This window comes from Ornithorhynchus anatinus, chromosome 11, assembly GCF_004115215.2.
Source record: "Ornithorhynchus anatinus isolate Pmale09 chromosome 11, mOrnAna1.pri.v4, whole genome shotgun sequence".
Taxonomy (NCBI): domain Eukaryota; kingdom Metazoa; phylum Chordata; class Mammalia; order Monotremata; family Ornithorhynchidae; genus Ornithorhynchus; species Ornithorhynchus anatinus.
The window spans coordinates 58,499,648-58,519,040 of NC_041738.1; the positions used below are offsets into that span (position 1 = coordinate 58,499,648).

The 19,393-nt window shown below is 59.2% G+C and overlaps 1 protein-coding gene across 1 annotated transcript; it reads left to right on the forward strand.

The window, feature by feature from the left end:
- Positions 1–4,622: 4,622 nt before the first annotated feature.
- On the forward strand, positions 4,623–19,206 carry UBE2Z (ubiquitin conjugating enzyme E2 Z). The gene is made up of 7 exons (XM_029075760.2): positions 4,623–4,991; positions 11,764–11,836; positions 12,631–12,818; positions 14,822–14,933; positions 15,278–15,390; positions 15,866–15,956; positions 17,730–19,206. The coding sequence occupies exons 1-7, from the start codon at positions 4,663–4,665 to the stop codon at positions 17,898–17,900; spliced, it is 1,077 nt and encodes a 358-aa protein (XP_028931593.1). The 5' UTR covers positions 4,623–4,662; the 3' UTR covers positions 17,901–19,206.
- Positions 19,207–19,393: the final 187 nt, after the last annotated feature.

Consider the following 19,393-nt stretch of genomic DNA (forward strand, 5'->3'; position numbering starts at 1 on the left):
CACCCCGTTTCACGCTGCTGCAGTTACAATCTAACGCAGGATTTGGCGTTGGCGTTGCGCTGGGCATGTAAAGAGCTTTTCTTTCTTAATATGTCAAGTGCTTACGAGAAGCAGCGTGGCTCAGTGGAAAGAGCCTGGGCTTTGGAGTCAGAGGTCATGAGTTCGACTCCTGGCTCTGCCACTTGTCAGCGGTGTGACTGTGGGCAAGTCACTTCTCTGCCTCAGTTACCTCATCTGTAAAATGGGGATTAACTCGGAGCCTCACGTGGGACAACCAGATGACCCTGGATCTACCCCAGCGCTTAGAACAGTGCTCTGCACATAGTAAGCGCTTAACAAATACCAACATTATTATTATTACTAGATGCCAGCCGCTGGGTTAGATAGAAGTTAATCAGATAGGACACAGTCCACGTCCCGCATGGGGCTCACAGCCTTAATCCCGGTTTTATAGATGAGGTCCCTGAGGCCCAGAGAAGTGAAGTGACTTGCCCAAGGTCACACAGCTGACAGCGTGGCTCACTGGAAAGAGCAGGGGCTGGGAAGTCAGAGGTCATGGGTTCAAACCCCGGCTCCGCCGCTTGTCAGCTGTGTGACTTTGGGCAAATCGCTTAACTTTTCTGGACCTCGGTTCCCTCAACTGTAAAATGGGGATTAAGACTGGGAGCCCCACGTGGGACAACCTGATCACCTTGTATCCTCCCCAGCGCTTAGAACAGTGAGAAGCGGCATGGCTCAGTGGAAAGAGACCGGGCTTGGGAGTCAGAGGTCATGGGTTCGAATTCCGGCTCTGCCACTTGTCAGCTGTGTGACTGTGGGTAAGTCACTTAGCTTCTCTGTGCCTCAGTTAATAATAATGTAATAATGTTGGTATTTGTTAAGCGCTTACTATGTGCCGAGCACTGTTCTAAGCACTGGGGTAGACATAGGGGAATCAGGTTGTCCCACGTGGGGCTCACAGTCTTAATCCCCATTTTACAGATGAGGGAACTGAGGCGCCGAGAAGTGAAGTGACTCGCCCACAGTCACACAGCCGACAAGTGGCAGAGCTGGGATTCGAACTCATGAGCCCTGACTCCAAAGCCCGTGCTCTTTCCACTGAGCCACGCTGCTTCTCATCTTAATTGTGAGCCTCACCTGGGGCAACCTGATGACCCTGTATCTACCCCAGCGCTTAGAGCAGTGCTCTGCACATAGTAAGCGCTTAATACCAACATTATTATAACAGTGCTTTGCACATAGTAAGTGCTTAACAAATGCCATCATTATTATTATTATTACTTTGGTTACACCGCCATTACTTATCTACCCAGAGATGAGCTGAACCAGATGACGGTGTCCTATCCGACCCTTCCCCAGCTTCCCTCCTATAGGGCCCGGGCCTGGGAGACAGAAGGACCTTTGTTCCAACCCCTGCTCCGCCATGGTGCTGGATGACCTTGGGCAAGTCACTGCATTTCTCTGGGCCTCAGTTCCCTCATCTGCAAAATGGGGATTAAGAGAGAGAGCCCCATGTGGGACAGGGACTGTGTCCTACCCTAGCGCTTAGAACAGGGCTTGCCAATATCGCAATGATTCTCAATCATTTTTAATAATAATAATAATAATGTTGGTATTTGTTAAGCGCTTACTATGTGCACAGCACTGTTCTAAGCGCTGGGGGAGATACAGGGTAATCAGGTTGTCCCACGTGAGGCTCATAGTTAATACCCATTTTACAGATGAGGGAACTGAGGCACAGAGAAGTCAAGTGACTTGCCCTCAGTCACACAGCTGACAGGTTGCGGAGCTGGGATTCGAATCCACGACCTCTGACTCCCAAGCCTGGGCTCTTTCCACTGAGCCACGCTCCTTCTGTATTTATTGAGTGCTTTGTGGGGGCTTACAGAGCCCCCAATTAGACTGTAAACCCATCACTGGGCAGCGATTGTCTCTATCCATTGCCGAATTGTATATTCCAAGTGCTTAGTACAGTGCACTGCACATAGTAAGCGCTCAAATACTATTGAATGAATTAATAATTGCGGTATTTGTTAAATGCTTACTATGTGCCAGGCACTGTACTAAGCACGGGGGTGGGTACAAACACATTGGGTTGGATATAGTGCCTGTCCCACGTGGGGCTCAGTCTCAATCCCCCTTTTTTACAGATGACGTTACCGAGGCCCAGAGAAGTGAAGGGACTTGCCTAAGGTGACACAGCAGACAAGTGGCAAAGTGGGATTAGAACCTACGACCTTCTGACTGCCAGGCCGGGGCTCTATCCATTCATTCATTCCTTCAATTGTAGTTATGGTGTGCAGAGAAGCGTGGCTCAGTGGAAAGAGCCTGGGCTTGGGAGTCAGAGGTCCTGGGTTCGAATTCCGGCTCTTCCCCTGGTCAGCTGGGTGACTGTGGGCAAGTCACTTCACTTCTCTGTGCCTCAGTTACCTCATCTCTCAAATGGGGATGAAGACTGTGAGCCTCACGTTGGACGACCTGATGACCCTGTATCTCCCCCAGTGCTTAGAACAGTACTCTGCACATAGTAAGCGCTTAACAAATACCAACATTGTCCGTCTGTCCCCCCCGATTAGACTGTGCGCCCGTCAAAGGGCAGGGACTGTATCTGTTGCCGACTTGTCCATTCCAAGCGCTTAGTCCAGTGCTCTGCACATAGTAAGCGCTCAATAAATACTATTGAATGAAAGAAATCATTCTAACTGTGAGCCTCACGTGGAACAACCTGATGAGCCTGTATCTCCCCCAGTGCTTAGAACAGTGCTCCACACATAGTAAGCACTTAACAAATCCCAACATTATTATTATTCTGTGACCCTCAGTCCCCTCATCTGTCAAATGGGGATGAAGACTGTGGTCCAACCTGATGGCCCTGTATCTTCCCCAGCGCTTAGAACAGTGCTCTGCACATAGTAAGCGCTTAACAAATCCCAACATTATTCTTATTATTATAATGTGGGCCTCAGTCCCCTCATCTGTCAAATGGGGATGAAGACTGTGGGACAACCTGATGAGCCTGTATCTCCCCCAGTGCTTAGAACAGTGCTCCGCACATAGTAAGCGCTTAACAAATACCAACATTATTATTATTATTAATAATGGGGATTAACTGTGGGCCTCGCGTGGGACAACCTTCATTCATTCATTCAATAGTATTTATCGAGCGCTTACTATGTGCAGAGCACTGTACTAAGCGCTTGGGATGAACAAGTCGGCAACAGATAGAGACGGTCCCTGCCGTTTGACGGGCTTACGGTCTGATCGGGGGAGACGGACGGACGAGAACGATGGCGATAAATAGAGTCGAGGGGAAGAACATCTCGTAAAAACCGATGGCGACTGAATAGAATCGAGGCGATGTACAATTCATTAACAAAATAAATAGGGTAACAAAAATATAGACAGTTGAGCGGACGAGTACGCTGCTGTGGGGATGGGAAGGGAGAGGTGGAGGAGCAGAGGGAAAAGGGGAAAATGAGGCTTTAGCTGCGGAGAGGTGAAGGGGGGGGAGAGGGAGCAGAGGGAAAAAGGGGGGAGCTCAGTCTGGGAAGGCCTCTTGGAGGAGGTGAGTTTTAAGTAGGGTTTTGAAGAGGGAAGGAGAATCAGTTTGGCGGAGGTGAGGGGGGAGGGCGTTCCAGGACCTGATGACCCTGCATCTCCCCCAGTACTTAGAACAGTGCTCTGCACATAGTAAGCGCTTAACAAATATCGAAGCAGCGTGACTCAGTGGAAAGAGCCCGGGCTTGGGAGTCAGAGGTCATGGGTTCGAATCCCAGCTGTGCCACTTGTCAGCTGGGTGACTGTGGGCAGGTCACTTCACTTCTCTGTGCTTCAGTTACCCCATCTGGAAAATGGGGATGAAGACTGTGAGCCCCACGTGGGACAACCTGATTCCTCTGTGTCTACCCCAGTGCTTAGAACAGTGCTCTGCACATAGTAAGTGCTTAACAAATCCCCACTTTATTATTAATAAGGGGATTAACTGTGAGCCTCACGTGGGCCAACCTGATGCCCCTGTGTCTCCCCCAGCGCTCAGAACAGTGCTCCGCACAGAGTAAGCGCTTACCACATCCCCACAGGATGATTATTAATAATGAGGATTAACTGTGAGCCCCACGTGGGCCTCCCTGAGGATCCTGTGTCTCCCACATGTCAGCTGTGTGACTTTGGGCAAGTCACTTAACTTCTCGGTGCCTCAGTTACCTCATCTGTAAAATGGGGAATAAGACTGTGAGCCCCACGTGGGACCACCTGATTCCCCTGTGTCTACCCCAGCGCTTAGAACAGTGCTCGGCACATAGTAAGCGCTTAACAAATACCAACATCATCATCATCATCATCCCCCAGCGCTCAGAACAGTGCTCCGCACAGAGTAAGTAAGCGCTTAACAAATCCCCACGTGATGATTCTACCGAGGGCGGCCGCCGGCGGGGCCTCTCCGTCCCGGTCCTGCAGGCGCGGCCGGCAGGGGTCGCTGCGCGGGGAGGCCGGGCGGCGGGGAGGGGCGGGGGAGGCGCTCTGTCCGGGAGGCGCGTCTCTATGGCGGGCGGAAGGCGCGGCGGCCGAGTCCCGGCTGTCGTTGGTGCGGGGGCGGAGGGAGCGGCCGCTGGGGCCGGCGGGGCGGCTGTGGCGGAGGCCCGGAAGCGGAGCTCCGCGGCGGCCATGGCGGACAGTCCGGCCGAGGAGGCGGCGGCGGCGGCGGCGGGGGCGGGGGGCGGCCCCCCCGGCGGGGCGAGCGGCTTCGGGACGCCGTTCCTGCCGGACGTGTGGGCGGCGGGGGGCGGGGGGGCTCCTCTGCCGCCGCCGCCGCCGCCGCCGGGGCTGCCGCCCTCCTCCTCCTCCTCCTCGTCGTCGTCGTCGTCGTCGTCGTCGTCGTCCGCCGCGGCCGCCGGGGCCGCCCTCCTCACACACTCCACCTTCTGGGACCCCACGCTCAGCAGCGACTGGGACGGAGAGCGGCCCGCGCCGCAGTGTCTGCTCAGGATCAAGCGGTGAGCGCCGACACGCCCCCAACACCAACACCAACCCCAAACCCACCCCGCCCTCACACCCCCCGCCCCACTCCCTCCCTCATTCATTCATTCGCTCACTCCTTCGGTCGGTCGGTCGGTCAGTCAGTCGTTCACTCATTCATTCATTCTCCCCCACCCCCCTCCTCCCTGTTCCCTCATTCATTCACTCACTCACTCATTCATTCACCCCCTCTCCTCCCTGCCCCCTCACTCATTCATTCATTCACTCATTCATTCATTCATTCATCCCCCACCCCCTCTCCTCCCTGCCCCCTCATTCATTCATTCACTCATTCATTCATCCCCCACCCCCTCTCCTCCCTGCCCCCTCATTCACTCATTCACTCACTCATTCATTCACCCCCCACCCTCTCTTCCCCCTGCCCCCTCATTCGCTCACTCATTCATTCATTCGTCTCCCACCCTTCTCTCTTCCCCTCTCCCTCATTCGATCACTCACCCATTCATTCATTCACCCCCACCCCCTCTCCCCCCTGCCCCCTCATTTACTCATTCATTCATTCACTTATTCATTCACCCCCCACTCTCCTCCCTGCCCCCTCATTTATTCATTCATTCATTCACCCATTCAATCACCCCCTGCCCCCTCATTCAGTCATTCACTCCTTCATTCATTCAATCAGCCCCCACCCCCTCTCCTCCCTGCCCCCTCATCCACTCCTTCATTCAGTCGCCCCCACCCCTCTCTCCCCCACTCCCTCATTCAGTCATTCACTTATTTATTCATTCATTCAGTCAGTCGTCCCCCCCACCCCTCCCTCTTCCCTGCTCCCTCATTCAGTCATTCACTCATTCATTCATTCAGTCGTTCCCCCATCCCCTCCTCCCTGCCTCCTCATTCACTCATTCATTCATCATTCACTCATTCATTCAATCGACTCCCATCCCCTCTCCTCCCTGCCCCCTCATTCATTCATTCACTCATTCATTCAAACACCCCCCACATCCTCTCCTCCCCGCCCCCTCATTTGTTCATAATAATTATGGTATTTGTTAAGCGCTTACTATGTGCCAAGCATTGTTCTAAGCGCTGAGGTAGATTCAGGGTAATCGGCTTGTCCCTAGTGGGGCTGCCACTCTTCATCCCCAGAGAAGTGAAGTGACTTGTCCAGGGTCACACCGCTGACAAGTGGCGGAGGCGGGATTAGAACCCATGTCCTCTGATTCCCAAACCCAGGCTCTTTCCACTAAGCCACTTCAATCGTCCCCCACCCCTCTTTCCTCCCTTACCCCTCATTCATTCACTCGTTCAATCGCCCCCCACCCTTCCCTTCTCACCACCCCCTCATTCATTCATTCATTCAACCATAATAATAATAACAATGATGGTATTTAAGCGCTTATTATGTGCCAAGCACCCTTCTAAGCGCTGGGGTTGATCCAAGTTCATCGGGTTGGCCCCCCGTAGAGCTCCCATTCTTCAGATGAAGTCACCGAGGCCCAGAGGAGTGACTCGCCCACGGCCACACAGCCGACAAGCGGCGGAGCGGGGCTCAGGGGAGAGAGCTCGGGCTGAGGAGTCCGTGGTCTTGGGTTCTAATCCCCGCCTCCGCCACCTGTCAGCTGTGGAAGTTGGGGGAAGTCACTTCTGTGGGCCTCAGTGACCCCATCTGGAAAATGGGGATGAAGACTGGGAGCCCCACGTGGGACAACCTGATCACCTTGTATCGTCCCCAGTGTGTAGAACAGTGCTTGGCACACAGTAAGCGCTTAACAAATGCCATCATTATTATTATTATTATATTATGACCTCTGATTCCCAAGCTATATTGCTGGAGTGCTTACTGTGCGCAGAGCACTGTCCTGAGCGCTTGGAATGGACAATTCGGCAACAGAGAGAGACCATCCCTCCCAACAACGGGCTCACAATCTGGACGGCCTAAAGGTCAATTCAGTCATATTTATTGAGCGCGTACTATGTGCAGAGCACTATCCCAAGCGCTTGGAATGGACAATTCGGCAACAGGGGCCGCCCAGCGAGAGGCTCACAGTCTAGAAAGGGGGAGACAGACAGCAAAACGAGTCTAGACAGGCATTAATAGGATCAAGATAGATAGAATCATAGATACATCATTAATAGAGTAATAAGTAATATATACAAATATGCACAAGTGCTGTGGGGAGGGGAAGGGGGTAGAGCAGAGGGAAGGAGTAGGGAGAGGGGTGGAGGGAAAGGGAGGGCTCAGTCTGGGAAGGCCTCCTGGAGGAGGTGAGCTCTCAGTAGGGATTTGAAGAGGGGAAGAGAGTGAGTTTGGCGGAGGTGAGGAGGGAGGGCGTTCCGGGACAGCGGGAGGACGTGGGCCGGGGGTCGACGGCGGGACGGGGGCGAACGGGGGACGGTGAGGAGGTGAGCGGCGGCAGAGGAGCGTGCGGGCTGGGCTGGAGAAGGAGAGAAGGGAGGTGAGGTAGGAGGGGACCAGGGGATGGACAGCTCGGAAGCCAAGAGTGAGGAGTTTTTGTTTCATGCGAGGGTTGCAAAAAAACTGCAGGTTTCTGAGGAGGAGGATGACATGCCCCCAGTCCCCTCCAGCGTCCCTCTCACCCTCCGGCTCTCCTATCCCCCCTGCCCCCCGCTCTCATTCATTCGTTTTCATTCGTATTTATTGAGCGCTTACTGTGTGCAGAGCACTGTACTAAGCGCTTGGAATGTACATTTTGGCAACAGAGACAATCTCTGCCCACCAACAGGTTCGCAGTCTGAAAGGGGGAGACAGACAACAAAACAAGTAGTCAGGCATCAATACCATCAAAACAGATAAATAGAATCGTAGGTATATACACAGCATCATAGATGTGTAGCATATGGCAATAAAGAGAGGCCATCCTGCCCGCAGAGGGCTTACAGAGGGAGGGAGGGGGAGAGACAGCCATCAAAACAATAATAATAATAATAATGTTGGTATTTGTTAAGCGCTTACTATGTGCCGAGCACTGTTCTAAGCACTGGGGTAGACATAGGGGAATCAGGTTGTCCCCCGTGGGGCTCACAGTCTTAATCCCATTTTACAGATGAGGGAACTGAGGCACAGAGAAGCTAAGTGACTTGCCCACAGTCACACAGCCGACAAGTGGCAGAGCTGGGATTCGAACTCATGAGCCCTGACTCCAAAGTCCGTGCTCTTTCCACTGAGCCACGCTGCTTCTCCAGTTAACTGGTGTCGATATTTATAAATAGAATTATAGATGCGACCCTCCCCCCAGCCCCATCTCACCGGCTCCTCCCTGCCTCTGGTCCCGGGCCCTATTTCCACCCCCACCCCCCATCCTTTTTCTCTACTCTGGCCCCCTGCCCCCCAATCCACCCCCCCGCCCCGATCCCTCTACCCTCTTCCCTCTCGGCCTTCCTATTCCCACCCCCATCCCTCTGTCTTCACTGGCCCTCTCTGCTCCCTGCCCCCTCCTGTTTCCACCCTGATCCTCCTGTTATTATTATTATTATTATTATTATTATTATTGTATTTGTTAAGCGCTGTGTGCCGAAAACTATACTGAGTGCTGCGGTGAATACAAGCAAATCGGGTTGGACCCAGTCCCCGTCCCGCTTGAGGCTCACAGTCTCAATCCCCATTTTACAGATGAGGTCACTGAGGCCCAGAGAAGTGAAGTGACTTGCCCGAGACCACACAACGGACAAGCGGCGGGGCCGGGATTAGAACCCATGACCTTCTGATTCCCAGGGCTGTGGCCTAGCCACTATGCACCGGCCCCCCTCCTCGCCACTCGTCAGCTGTGTGACTGTGGGCAAGTCACTTAACTTCTCTGTGCCTAAATTACCTCATCTGTAAAATGGGGATTAACGGTGAGCCTCACGTGGGACAACCTGATTACCCTGTATCTCCCCCAGCGCTTAGAACAGTGGTCTGCACATAGTAAGCGCTTAATAAATACCAACATTATTATTCTCCCTGGAACCTTGCTCCTTCCATGCCCCCACCTCGTCCCCTCTAATGCCCCCAGCCCTTCTCTTCCCCCCCGATCCTTGTGTCCTCACCGACCCCTTTTTTCTCCCGACCCCCTAACGTGGCCCTCCTGTCCCCCCCCGATCCCTCTGTCCCCCGGCTCCCCAGATCCCCCGCATCGCTCGGCTCCCGGGTCTCCCGTCCTTCCGTCCCCATCCCTCCGTCCTCACCGGCACTCCCTCTCTCCCTCGGCCCCCCAATCCCTCTACACCCCCAGCCCACCTTTTCCCCACCCCCCTCCGATCCTTCTGCCCTCCCCAGTCCCCCCTGCCCCTTGGCTCCCCACCCCCTTTGTCCCCCAGCCCCCTGATAGCTCCTCAGTTCCTCTACTCCTTGGCCCTCCTATTCCCCCATCCTGATTCCTGTGTCCTCACGGGCCCCTTTTGCTCCACTGATTCCTCTATCTCCACGCCCTCCTGTTCCCTCCACACCCCGATCCCTCTACCCCCAACCCTCCTATCCCCCCATGCCTCTATCCCAATCCTCCTCTCCTCCCATTCCTCTACCCTTCGGCCCTCCTATTCCCCCCTACCCCAGATCCCTCTGTCCTCACTGGCCCCCAGTGCCCTCCCAATCGCTCTACCACCCCCATCCCTCCTATTACCCCCAAATCCCTCTCTGCCTTCTGCCCCCCAGTCCCCCAATCCCCCCTTGGTTCCTCTATCCTCTGGCCCTCCTGTCCTCCCCCCGCCCCGAATCCATCTGTCCTTACCAGTCCCCTCTGGACCCCACTCCCTCAGTAACCCCCCATCCCTCTAACTCTTGGCCCTCCTGTCCCCCCCCAGTCCCTCCCTTCCCTTACTCTCCAGCCTCCCCCCTTCCTGTCCCCGGTAGACTGCTCATTCCCCCAATCCCTCTGACCTCACTGGCCCTCTCTGCTCCCCGGCTCCCTGTCCCCCCCCCCCCGCCCCCTACTGCCCCCCGCTCCCTCTGCCCCCCAGCCTTCCTATTCCCCCCCAGCCTGATCCCTCTATCCTCACTAGCCCTCTCTCCCCCCCCCACACCAATTCTTCTACCCCCCTGCCCATCCTGTTCTCCCCCGATCTCTCTGCCCTCACTGAACCCCTCCGCCCCCTGGCTCCCCTCCCTCACCGTCCCCCAGCCCCCAACGCCCCCCTCCCCTGTCCCTCTGTCCTCACCGGCCAGATCTGCCCCCAAGATCCTCTGCCCCCGCAAGCCTGTGCTGTGCGATCCCTACCCCCTTTGTGACTTCCCCATTTCGGTCTCCCAACCTCCGCCCAGCTGCCGGAACTGGTCCGTCCCCTCCCCTCCCGCTCCAAGAGTTCCTTTCTCTACAGGCTCTTTCCCCACAAGAGACCATCTCTGAGAGCCCCCAACCCAGGGCCCCCTCCCTAAAAGTAATGCAGTTTACTCTTCAGTCCCCAGATTGTCCGATGAGGCTGAACTATCCCGGCTTCCCACCTTTTCCATCCATATTCCAGTCCCGGGTGGAAGCCCCTTAGGGTGAGAAACAGCCCCCTTCCCCCCACGCCCCCACCGACGCGGAAGAGAGATCTCTGCGTCTCCCCAGCCGCCACCTCAGACCCCCGAAAGCCGACCCAACCTCCCCCCACCTCACTACGATACTAGAGCACCCCAACTAACGCCCGCTCTCGATGACTCCAGTTTTCCGAGACCCCGGAACGAGCACGGGGGTTAAATATGTCTTCCCCGGTTGCCTGACATGAGGGTGATGGCATGTGCTCTGCCCAGGAACCTCTTGGCTATTTTCTGGCAGATGATTACCATCTGCTGCCGTTGCTCGTCTCAGTCCCCCTCCCTCCCTCCCATCCCCCCAAGACAATGACCTTTTGATCCAGCGGAGCCTTCCGCCCGGACGGGCACCCGGCCCGACCCTCCCGGCTATCGAACCAGCAAAGCCACTGGCAGTGCCGGGTGACTGGTGGTCGACCTCCCCCTCCTTCCCCGGCCCGGCGACCCCAAAGGTTGCCCTGCTCGCGGGCCTGCTTGAGGAGCAGCAGCATGGCGGAGCGGATAGGTCCCGGGTCTGGGAGTCAGGTGGTCATGGGTTCTAATGCCGGCTCCGCCGCTTATCTGCCGTGTGACCTCGGGCAGGTCACTTCACTTCTCCGCCCCTCGCTTATCTCATCTGTAAATTGGGGAGTGAGACTGTGTGAGCCCCCTGCGGGACAGCGACTGGGTCCAACCTGCTAAACTTGCACCTACCCCAGCGCTTAGTACGGTATCCAGCGCCTAGGAAGCGCTTAATAATAATAATAGTAATAATAGTGGTACTTGTTAAGCGCTTACTATGTGCAAAGCACTGTTCTAAGCGCGGGGTGGATACAAGGTCATCGGGTTGTCCCACGTGGGGCTGACAGTCTTCATCCCCATTTTACAGGTGAGGTTACTGAGGCACAAAGAAGTGAAGTAACTTGCCCAGAATCACACAGCTGGCAAGCGGTGGAACCAGGATTGGAACCCAGGACTTCTGACTCCCAAACTTGGGCTCTTTCCACTGAGCCACACTGCTTCTCTAACAAATGCCACAGTTAATTATTATTATTGCTGCTGCGAAACCTCCCCGCCCCCGACCCCACAGTCCTTAGGTGCCAATCCTGATTCTGTCATTTCCCCTATCTGAAATTTATTTTAATGCTGATTCCCTTTCTAGACTGTAAGCTCCTCAAGGGTAGGGATGGAATCTACCCACTGTATTGGATCGTACTTTCCCAAGCGTTCAGTCCAGTGCTGCGCACGCAGTAAGCACTCAATAAATACTCTCGATTGATTGCTGTGGCACTCCGCAGGGACATCATGTCTATCTACAAGGAGCCTCCGCCGGGGATGTTTGTGGTGCCCGACCCCCTGGACATGACCAAGGTTGGTATGACCCCCAGACCCATTTGCCCGTCTCCCCTTCTCCGTGGGCACCGGGGGGACCGGCCCCACCCGGGGCAGCTTCCGGGCTGCGGCCGCTCGAGGACGGGGCCAGCCGCCCTTCGAGGTCATTCCATCCTGCCCCCGTGGCCCTGGGGGCCTGAGAACTTGCTGCCGAAATCCCCCGGTGTCCAAGACACCCTCTGCTGGGGCCCCTCCCCGCCTCCTCCTCGGGCGCCCGACTTTAAACCGGAGTCGGGTAGCGGCCAGGTCGGAGACGTGCCCCTGCCCGGGGGTCTGGTTGCCCGCGGCTACCTCAGCCAGCTTGGGGAACTCGTCGTGGCCCGCTCTCAGCCCGGTCTTCCCCGTCAGCGGCCGTCCCGTCCCCGCTCCGTCCCCCGCCGACCCCCTCTGCCTCCGTCCGATGCCCTCGGGGGTGGCCGGGGGCGGGCGGTGTCCGGATGGGACGGGGGAGCTTAGAACGGCCCGGCTTCCGAGGGCCGTTGCCCGCCCGTTCCTCCTTCCCACCCCCCCAGCCTAGAGGAGAAGCCCCTCGGAAGGTGTGGCGGGGCCGTGTCCCGCCCGGACCTTCTCTCCCGCTCGGGCCCAGCAGGCGGAGTCGGGGCGAGGGCGTCGGCGCTCGGCCCGGCCCCTCCCGGCTGCCGTCGCCTGCCGGACCCCCCTCCCCGGTGGGGGAGACCTTGGGGGGGGCCGCCTCCCGGCTTCCAACTGGTGGGGCCGGCGGCGGGCCGGGGTGGGGAAGGAGCTGGCGTGCCAGACTGGCTTTTGTTTTGCAGATCCATGCACTGATCACGGGCCCTTTTGACACACCTTACGAAGGGGGTTTCTTCTTGTTCGTGTTTCGCTGTCCTCCAGATTACCCCATCCACCCGCCACGGGTCAAACTGTTGACTACGGGGAATAACACAGTGAGGTTTAACCCCAACTTCTACCGCAATGGGAAAGTGTGCCTGAGTATCCTCGGGTAAGCGGAGCCGGGGGGCCGGAAGGCACCGGCCGCCCGGGCCGCCGACCGGGCTTGGGGGGCGGGGGGAGCCGGGGCGGGGCTTGGGGTTCACGGCCGGGAGGCGCCGCCGCTGGAAGAGCCGTCCCCGAAGACGGAAGCCTCGTCGAGTCCCGGGCGAGGAGGCCGCCGGGCTCTGCTTCGGGCCGGGGGGCCCTGGGCCCGTTCCCTTCCCCGGCGGGAGCCGGCCCCGGTCCTCCCGGCCACCCTCACCCTCGAGGAGGTGTCGCGGGGGCGTCTGTCTAAGACGAAAGCCCGAGGAGCAGCTTGGCTTAGTGGAAAGAGACGGGCTTGGGAGTCAGAGGTCATGGGTTCTAATGCCGACTCCCGCCACTTGTCAGCTGTCTGACTGGGCAAGTCACAACCTGATTACCCTGTATCCCCCCCAGCGCTCAGAACGGTGCTCGGCACATAGTACGCGCTTAACGAATACCAACATTATTATTGGTATTCTCTGTGCCTCAGTTTCCTCATCTGTAAAAGGGGGATTAAGACTGTGAGCCCCACGTGGGACCACCTGATCACCTTGTATATACTCCAGCGCTTAGAACAGTGATTGGCGCACAGTAAGTGCTCAACAAATACCGTTTCAGACGAAAGGCCGAGGGCCGACGGATCGTAGGCCAAGTTGAAGAGGTCTGCGCGTGATAGCAGGCAGTCATTCGTTCCCTCATTCAATCAATCGTTTTTATTGAGCGCTTACTGTGTGCAGAGCACCGTACTAAGCTTAGTAAGGTGTTGATTGAGCACCCATTAGGTGTGGGACTCTGTCCTAAGCACTGGGGCAAGTACCACAGAAGCTACCTCTGCCTCCGGCTGGGTCCACGCAAGCGAATGGGCGTAAGAACCCCGGCTCCACAGAACTCGGGGTGCCATCGAGCGGTTGCCTCGGGCGGAAGCGGATCTGGGGTTGGGGGGCGTTGTTCGGCCTCAGGCGTCCAAGGATCGGTGAGAGGATTTGACCAGTGGGGCGTCCGGCGTGGGGCAGGGGGACCGGGCCCGACTGGGGAGGAGGCTGCGACCTGAACCTCATTCTCGGGAACTCGACGGGGGTCGGGCGGGGCTGCTGCTTGGGTAGAAGTAGGCGGCGGCAGAAGGCCATCAGAAGGGGATCAGCGGTGCCCGCCCCGTTCTCAGATACCCCGGGGGCAGAACTGAAAGGGTTCAGCACGAAGGCGTCTCTTGCCGCCCACCCCCCTGCACCTTTTCTTTCTGGGAGCCACTCTGGGCTTGTCTTCAACCCCCGCGCTGACCGAGCCTCCTATCCCCCGCCACCTCCCTGAATCTGTGTGGCTCAGCCTGGTGCCCCGCTCACCCCCTCCCGGGCACAGAAAGAGGATCGACCACTTCGGAGCCCTCGGTCAGGGGGAAATTTGCTCCCTACTACCTGCTGGCTTGGTCCCAGCCCCCTCCCTCCACCCCGGAGCTCCCAGCTGCCACGATTCTCCAGGACTGCGGCTCGTCCCCCTACGGTGACAGGGTTGCCTCCGGGGTCTGGGATGGCTTGGGCCTAAGCCTCTCTGCGCTTCCCCACTTTACCCTTCTCCCCGACTTCCCGTCTCCTCCATTCTTCTTCTCCCTGTCCTTTCTCCTCCTCTCTCTTCCTTTCCTCTCCTCGCTCTCCCTTCTCCTCCCAGCCCTCCTTTCCCCATCTCACCCTTCCCCCCCCAAGGACGGTCGCAGCCGTGCTCTGCGGCCCCAGGAAGTCATCTGCCCGGTTCCCTTCCTTTTCTCCCTCTGTTGGGGGGCTCCGCCCGCTCGGCCCTCTCCCTACCTCCCCTCAGCTTCCAGACGATCGCTCGCTTCCCTGGCCCGGGCCCACCCTATCTGGAAGGGCACAGTGAGAAGCCCAGAAGTTTTCCCAGCAGGAGTGAACCATTCTTAGGTCCCTTCCCTCTCAGGCGGGCCCCGCCCCCGCCCCACCCCCGCCCCTGACCTCTGCCCTGCCCGGCTGGGCCTTGCAGGACGTGGACCGGCCCGGCCTGGAGCCCAGCCCAGAGCATCTCCTCTGTGCTCATCTCCATCCAGTCGCTGATGACCGAGAACCCGTACCACAACGAGCCGGGATTTGAGCAGGTAACGGCCCTTGGCGGGGACTCCTGGCTGGACCCCCTCGCGCCTGTCCTCCCTCCTCTTCCCTGCACCCGGAATGGCCTCCCTCTGTCTCCTGACCCCCTCTGCTCCCCTCCTGCGCTTCTCGGGGCCTTCACCTCCCAGAAGCCTCCCTGGATCTCCCGTCCCCGGCCCTCCCCGGGAGCCTACCCTCGCCTTCGACCCCGTGCCGTCCCCACCGTCCGGCCTGCCTCGGGCCCGGGGCTCCCCGGGGGTGGGAGCACTGGGGCAGACCTCCGTGGCGAAATCCGGGTGCCCGGTCCGGGCCGGGCCCCTGACTGAGCGCCGGTGGGCCGCGGCTCCTACAGGAGAGACACCCGGGGGACAGCAAGAACTACAATGAGTGCATCCGGCACGAGACCATCCGCGTGGCCGTCTGCGACATGCTGGAGGGCAAGTGCCCCTGCCCCGAGCCTCTGCGGTAGGTGGCCTGGGAGGGGCTCGGGTCCGGGACCTCGGGGCTCCGGCCCACCCGGCCGTGGGCGCCATCTGGGCCGGGGGACCCCGCCTGTGTTTGGGGACAGACTCCTTTGGGTTCCCAGGCCCTAGGCCTGAACTTGGCCACGCGTGAATGTGTGCGGACGTGTATCCGCACGTGCGTTTGCCCTTCGGGCGGGCTCGGCCCCGGACCCCCAGGGGAGAAGGCCACGGTGGTAGGGGGCAGGGTGGAGGACGGCCAGGAAACCTACTCTCCCGTCCACTTCCCGTAGGGGAAGGGGAGTGTCCGGGCCCCTCGGTCGGCTTCAGGGGACCTCGGAGCGGGGAGGGGTCGGCGAAGTCTCTCAGCTGACAGGTGCCGACCAGCTTCCTTGCTCGCAGCGAGGCTCCCCCGGCGCTCGCTCCCCTCTTGCCCCGGGCCCTCCCACCTGACCTTCCCCCCCCCTCGTGTCCCGCAGCGGGGTGATGGAGAAATCGTTCCTGGAATATTTCGACTTCTACGAGGTGGTCTGCAAAGATCGACTTCACCTTCAAGGCCAGACTATGCAGGTGACCGAGCCCCCTCCCTCGCTCCATCCCACCGTCTCCTCCCCTTCCCCCCACCCCTTCTTTTCTCCTTCTCTCCCACACCTTCCCTCCCACCCCCCTTCTCCTCCCCACTCTCCCAAGAAGTCCAATAGCACCAAGATGGGGGCAGAGGAAAGGAGTTTCTAATTCACCAGTGGTACTTACTGAGCGCTTTACCGTACGGAGCACTGTAGTAAGCACTTGAGAGAGGACAGATCAAGACGGTTGGTAAACACTTTGCCCATCCATAAGGAGCTTACAGTGAAAGGGGGAGGCGGACGTTAAAGTAAAATACAGATGTGGACCAAGACGGTCGGGCTGAGGGTGGGGAGAATATCGAGTGCTTAAAGAGAAAGGGAGGAGTCGGGTCTTCCAGCGGTGGGGTGTGGACTAGTCAGTCACTGATATTTTTGGAGCGCCTAAGCGGAAAAGAGCCAACCTGGCAGACCATTCCCCGCCCAGAGAGCTGCTCTCTTGGCCACCGGGCCAGACGTAGGGAAGGAAACAGGTATGGAAGTGGGCTACTTCATGAAGAGAGCAGAAAGCTGGTGGCGGCGGGGATGGAAGGAACAAGGGAGTGAAGGACAGGGTGCCCTCGGGTAGCTTCTGTTCCTCATCTCTGCAGAGGTTAGAGGAAATGGATTCTACCACAGCAAGAGGGATTTAGGAGAGGCAGGAGGAAGAACTTCACCAATTGGGGGTGGGTCAGAGATCCTAGCAGGTGTGCCTAGAGGAGAGGTGGAGGGTTTGAAAGCTGGGGAATCTTCAGGCCTTCCGTTCCCTCGGAGAGCAAGGGATATCCAGAATCTCGGCAGCGCGGTGCTGGAAGGGACCTTGAGGACGTCTGGTCCAGCCTCCTGCATCCTAACCAATCCTAGATGGGTCATTGTTTCTTCTCCAAAGATGGAGTCCCCACATCCGTCACCTGTTCCACTGCCAAACACTCCCTGGCATTCAAGAAAAGTTCTTTCCATCCCACCTAGTGCTCTCTTGCTGAAATTTTAAGACCGTTTTCCCTGAAAATGTGGAGACTTAGTGGTCAGTCTCCTCCTCTTTCTCCTCCTCCTCCTTTCTCCTTCGCCCACCCCCCTTTTCTTTTTTCATCTTCTCCCTCCAGAGTCCTGGAGATAGTCTCTGCTTTGGGCCTGGATCTTCCCTCCCCACCCCGGTCCTTTTCCTAGCCCGAGGGCCAAAAGGTCTTGCCTTTCCCCTTCCAGTTCCTGAAGGGGCAGAGGGCAGAGAGAGGGAGGGAGTCTGGGTTCTGTCCAGGGTCTCACTGTCACGTAGAGGGGGGAGGCCAGCCGTGGCAGGAGGGAGCCCGGTCCGCTCCTTCGACCCCTGACATTTTTTCTGGCGGGCCGGTGGGCCCGAGAACTGCCGGCTGCCAACTCTTTGGAAATCCAGAGGGATGAGGTGGGGAGAACAGCCTCGAGGGCGAGTGCAAAAAGTGCCCAACTGGGCCACGCCAGGTCTGCTGCCTCCCTTCTCTGGGCTTCGGCTTCCCTCAGTGAGCAGAGGGCGGAGGGTCTCCGCCCCCCCGTCCACGAGCGCTCGGCGACCTGCGGGGCGGCTGAATCCTCAGAGCCTGGGTCACGGGGGGCATCGTTTCTGTCGTCCTTTAGCGGGGCAAGGGGCTGAGCCCGGCGCCGTGACGCTCTCTCACTGTCTTTCTGTTCTCCCCCCCTCCCCCGGCTACCCGCCCCTCTGTCCGTTCTTCCGTCCGTCTCTCTCCGCGCGTCCGTCCGTGTCCGCCAGGACCCTTTCGGAGAGAAGCGGGGCCACTTCGACTACCAGTCGTTACTGAGCCGCCTGCAGGCCATCCGGCTGAAGGTGCAGGAGACGCACAGGCAGGACGCCGCCGACATAGACTCGGACAGCAGCTCCTCGGAGACGGAGACGGACACGCAGGGGAGCCTGAGGGCCTAGAGCCCCCCGCCGGAGCCGCTCACGGCGAGGGGACGCGGACTGCGAGCGGCAGCTGCCGGCGGGAGCCCTAAAGCCCGCCGGGGGCGGGCGGGCCCCGAGCGCGAGCCCGGCCCGCGGCCCGGGCCTCCGAACGCGTCCGCTCCCCGCGGCCCCGGGGAGCCCGTCCTCCCAGCTGGGTCTCCACAGCCGCCCCCGCCGGCGGCCGCCGGGCTAAAACTGCGTTCCTAATTTATAGTCAGTGCTTAGACAGACCAAAGAGGGCCGGGGGGGGCGGGGGCGGGGAACGACGCCGTGGGGACCCCCGCTGTGGGGACCCCCTCAGGTCCAGGGAGCCCTGCCCATGTGCCTCCTGGACCGGGGAGGGGAGCCCGGCGGGGGCTCAGGGTGTTAGTGGTGAAGGTCGGCAGCCTGGAAGGGGCTGTCTTCCGCCCCTCGCGACTTGGCCGCCGCCGGCCGGGGGAAGCGGAACCCGGCGTTCTTCGTCCTCGCCGCCTCTCCCTTCCCCCCTCCCTCTTCCCCCCAACATCCCCTCCTTCCCCCGCCGCGTTGCCAAATCTGTCCTTCGGGCGCTGGAGAGTGGGGGCCGGCTCCCCGGCCCTAGTCTCGACCCCTTAGCCCCCGCTCCCGTCGGGGTTCAAACCAGCCCCCCGGGGCCGTCTCCCTCATCGCCGCCCCTCCGCCGTGGCCCCCGGCCCCTTCCTCGCTCTCCCCGACCCCCTCGGCGCTGCCCGGTGGCATCGGGCCGGCCGCCTCGGCCCCGTTCCCCAACCTCCGGAGGCGTTACCTAGCGAGCGAGGGTGGGCCGGGGAGCCGCCCGGTTCAGCGCGACGGGTGGCTCCCCGGCGACGTACGAGGCGGGGGCCGCGGTGGGGGTCGGACGGGAGTCTGCCCCTTGCTGCTGCAGGGGAGGGGCCCCAGATCAGTGGGTCCTACCCCCCCCCCCCCACACTGACTCACCCCGCCTACTTTCCCTTCCGCAGGCCTGCTGCCCACCCGGAGCCCCCCCGGCCCACCCAGAGGGGCCCCCACCCCTACCCTGGGCCGGGCCACCGCGGCAGCGGAAACGCAGACGGGGCTCCGGGCCTCCCCTTGGAGAGCGAGGCCTTACCGGCCCTTTCTGAATGCGTCCGCTCCCCTGACAATCTCCCCACCACCCCGCCAGGCTGACGGTTCATCCCCAGACTTTAGACCCGATCTTGAGTTGAGAGAATATATGCACAAGTCACTATAAGAGACGTGTTTATATCCATTGTACATAAGAATTTTTTTTTTTTGTGCAATAAAATTTGTTTTGGCAGAAGCGCAAGTCCGCTGGGGGCCGCGGAAGGGGCTCCGGGTCTCTTCTTCCGCCACGGCCACCTGCTTCCCGGCCCGAGGTCGCGGCCAGTGAGGGCCGTGGCCGCTGCCTCCGTGTTCTGTAGCCCGCGGGGCAGGGAGGCCACTCGGGGCGGGAGCGTGTCCTCGCCCACCCGGTCTTGACAGCCAACGTGTGA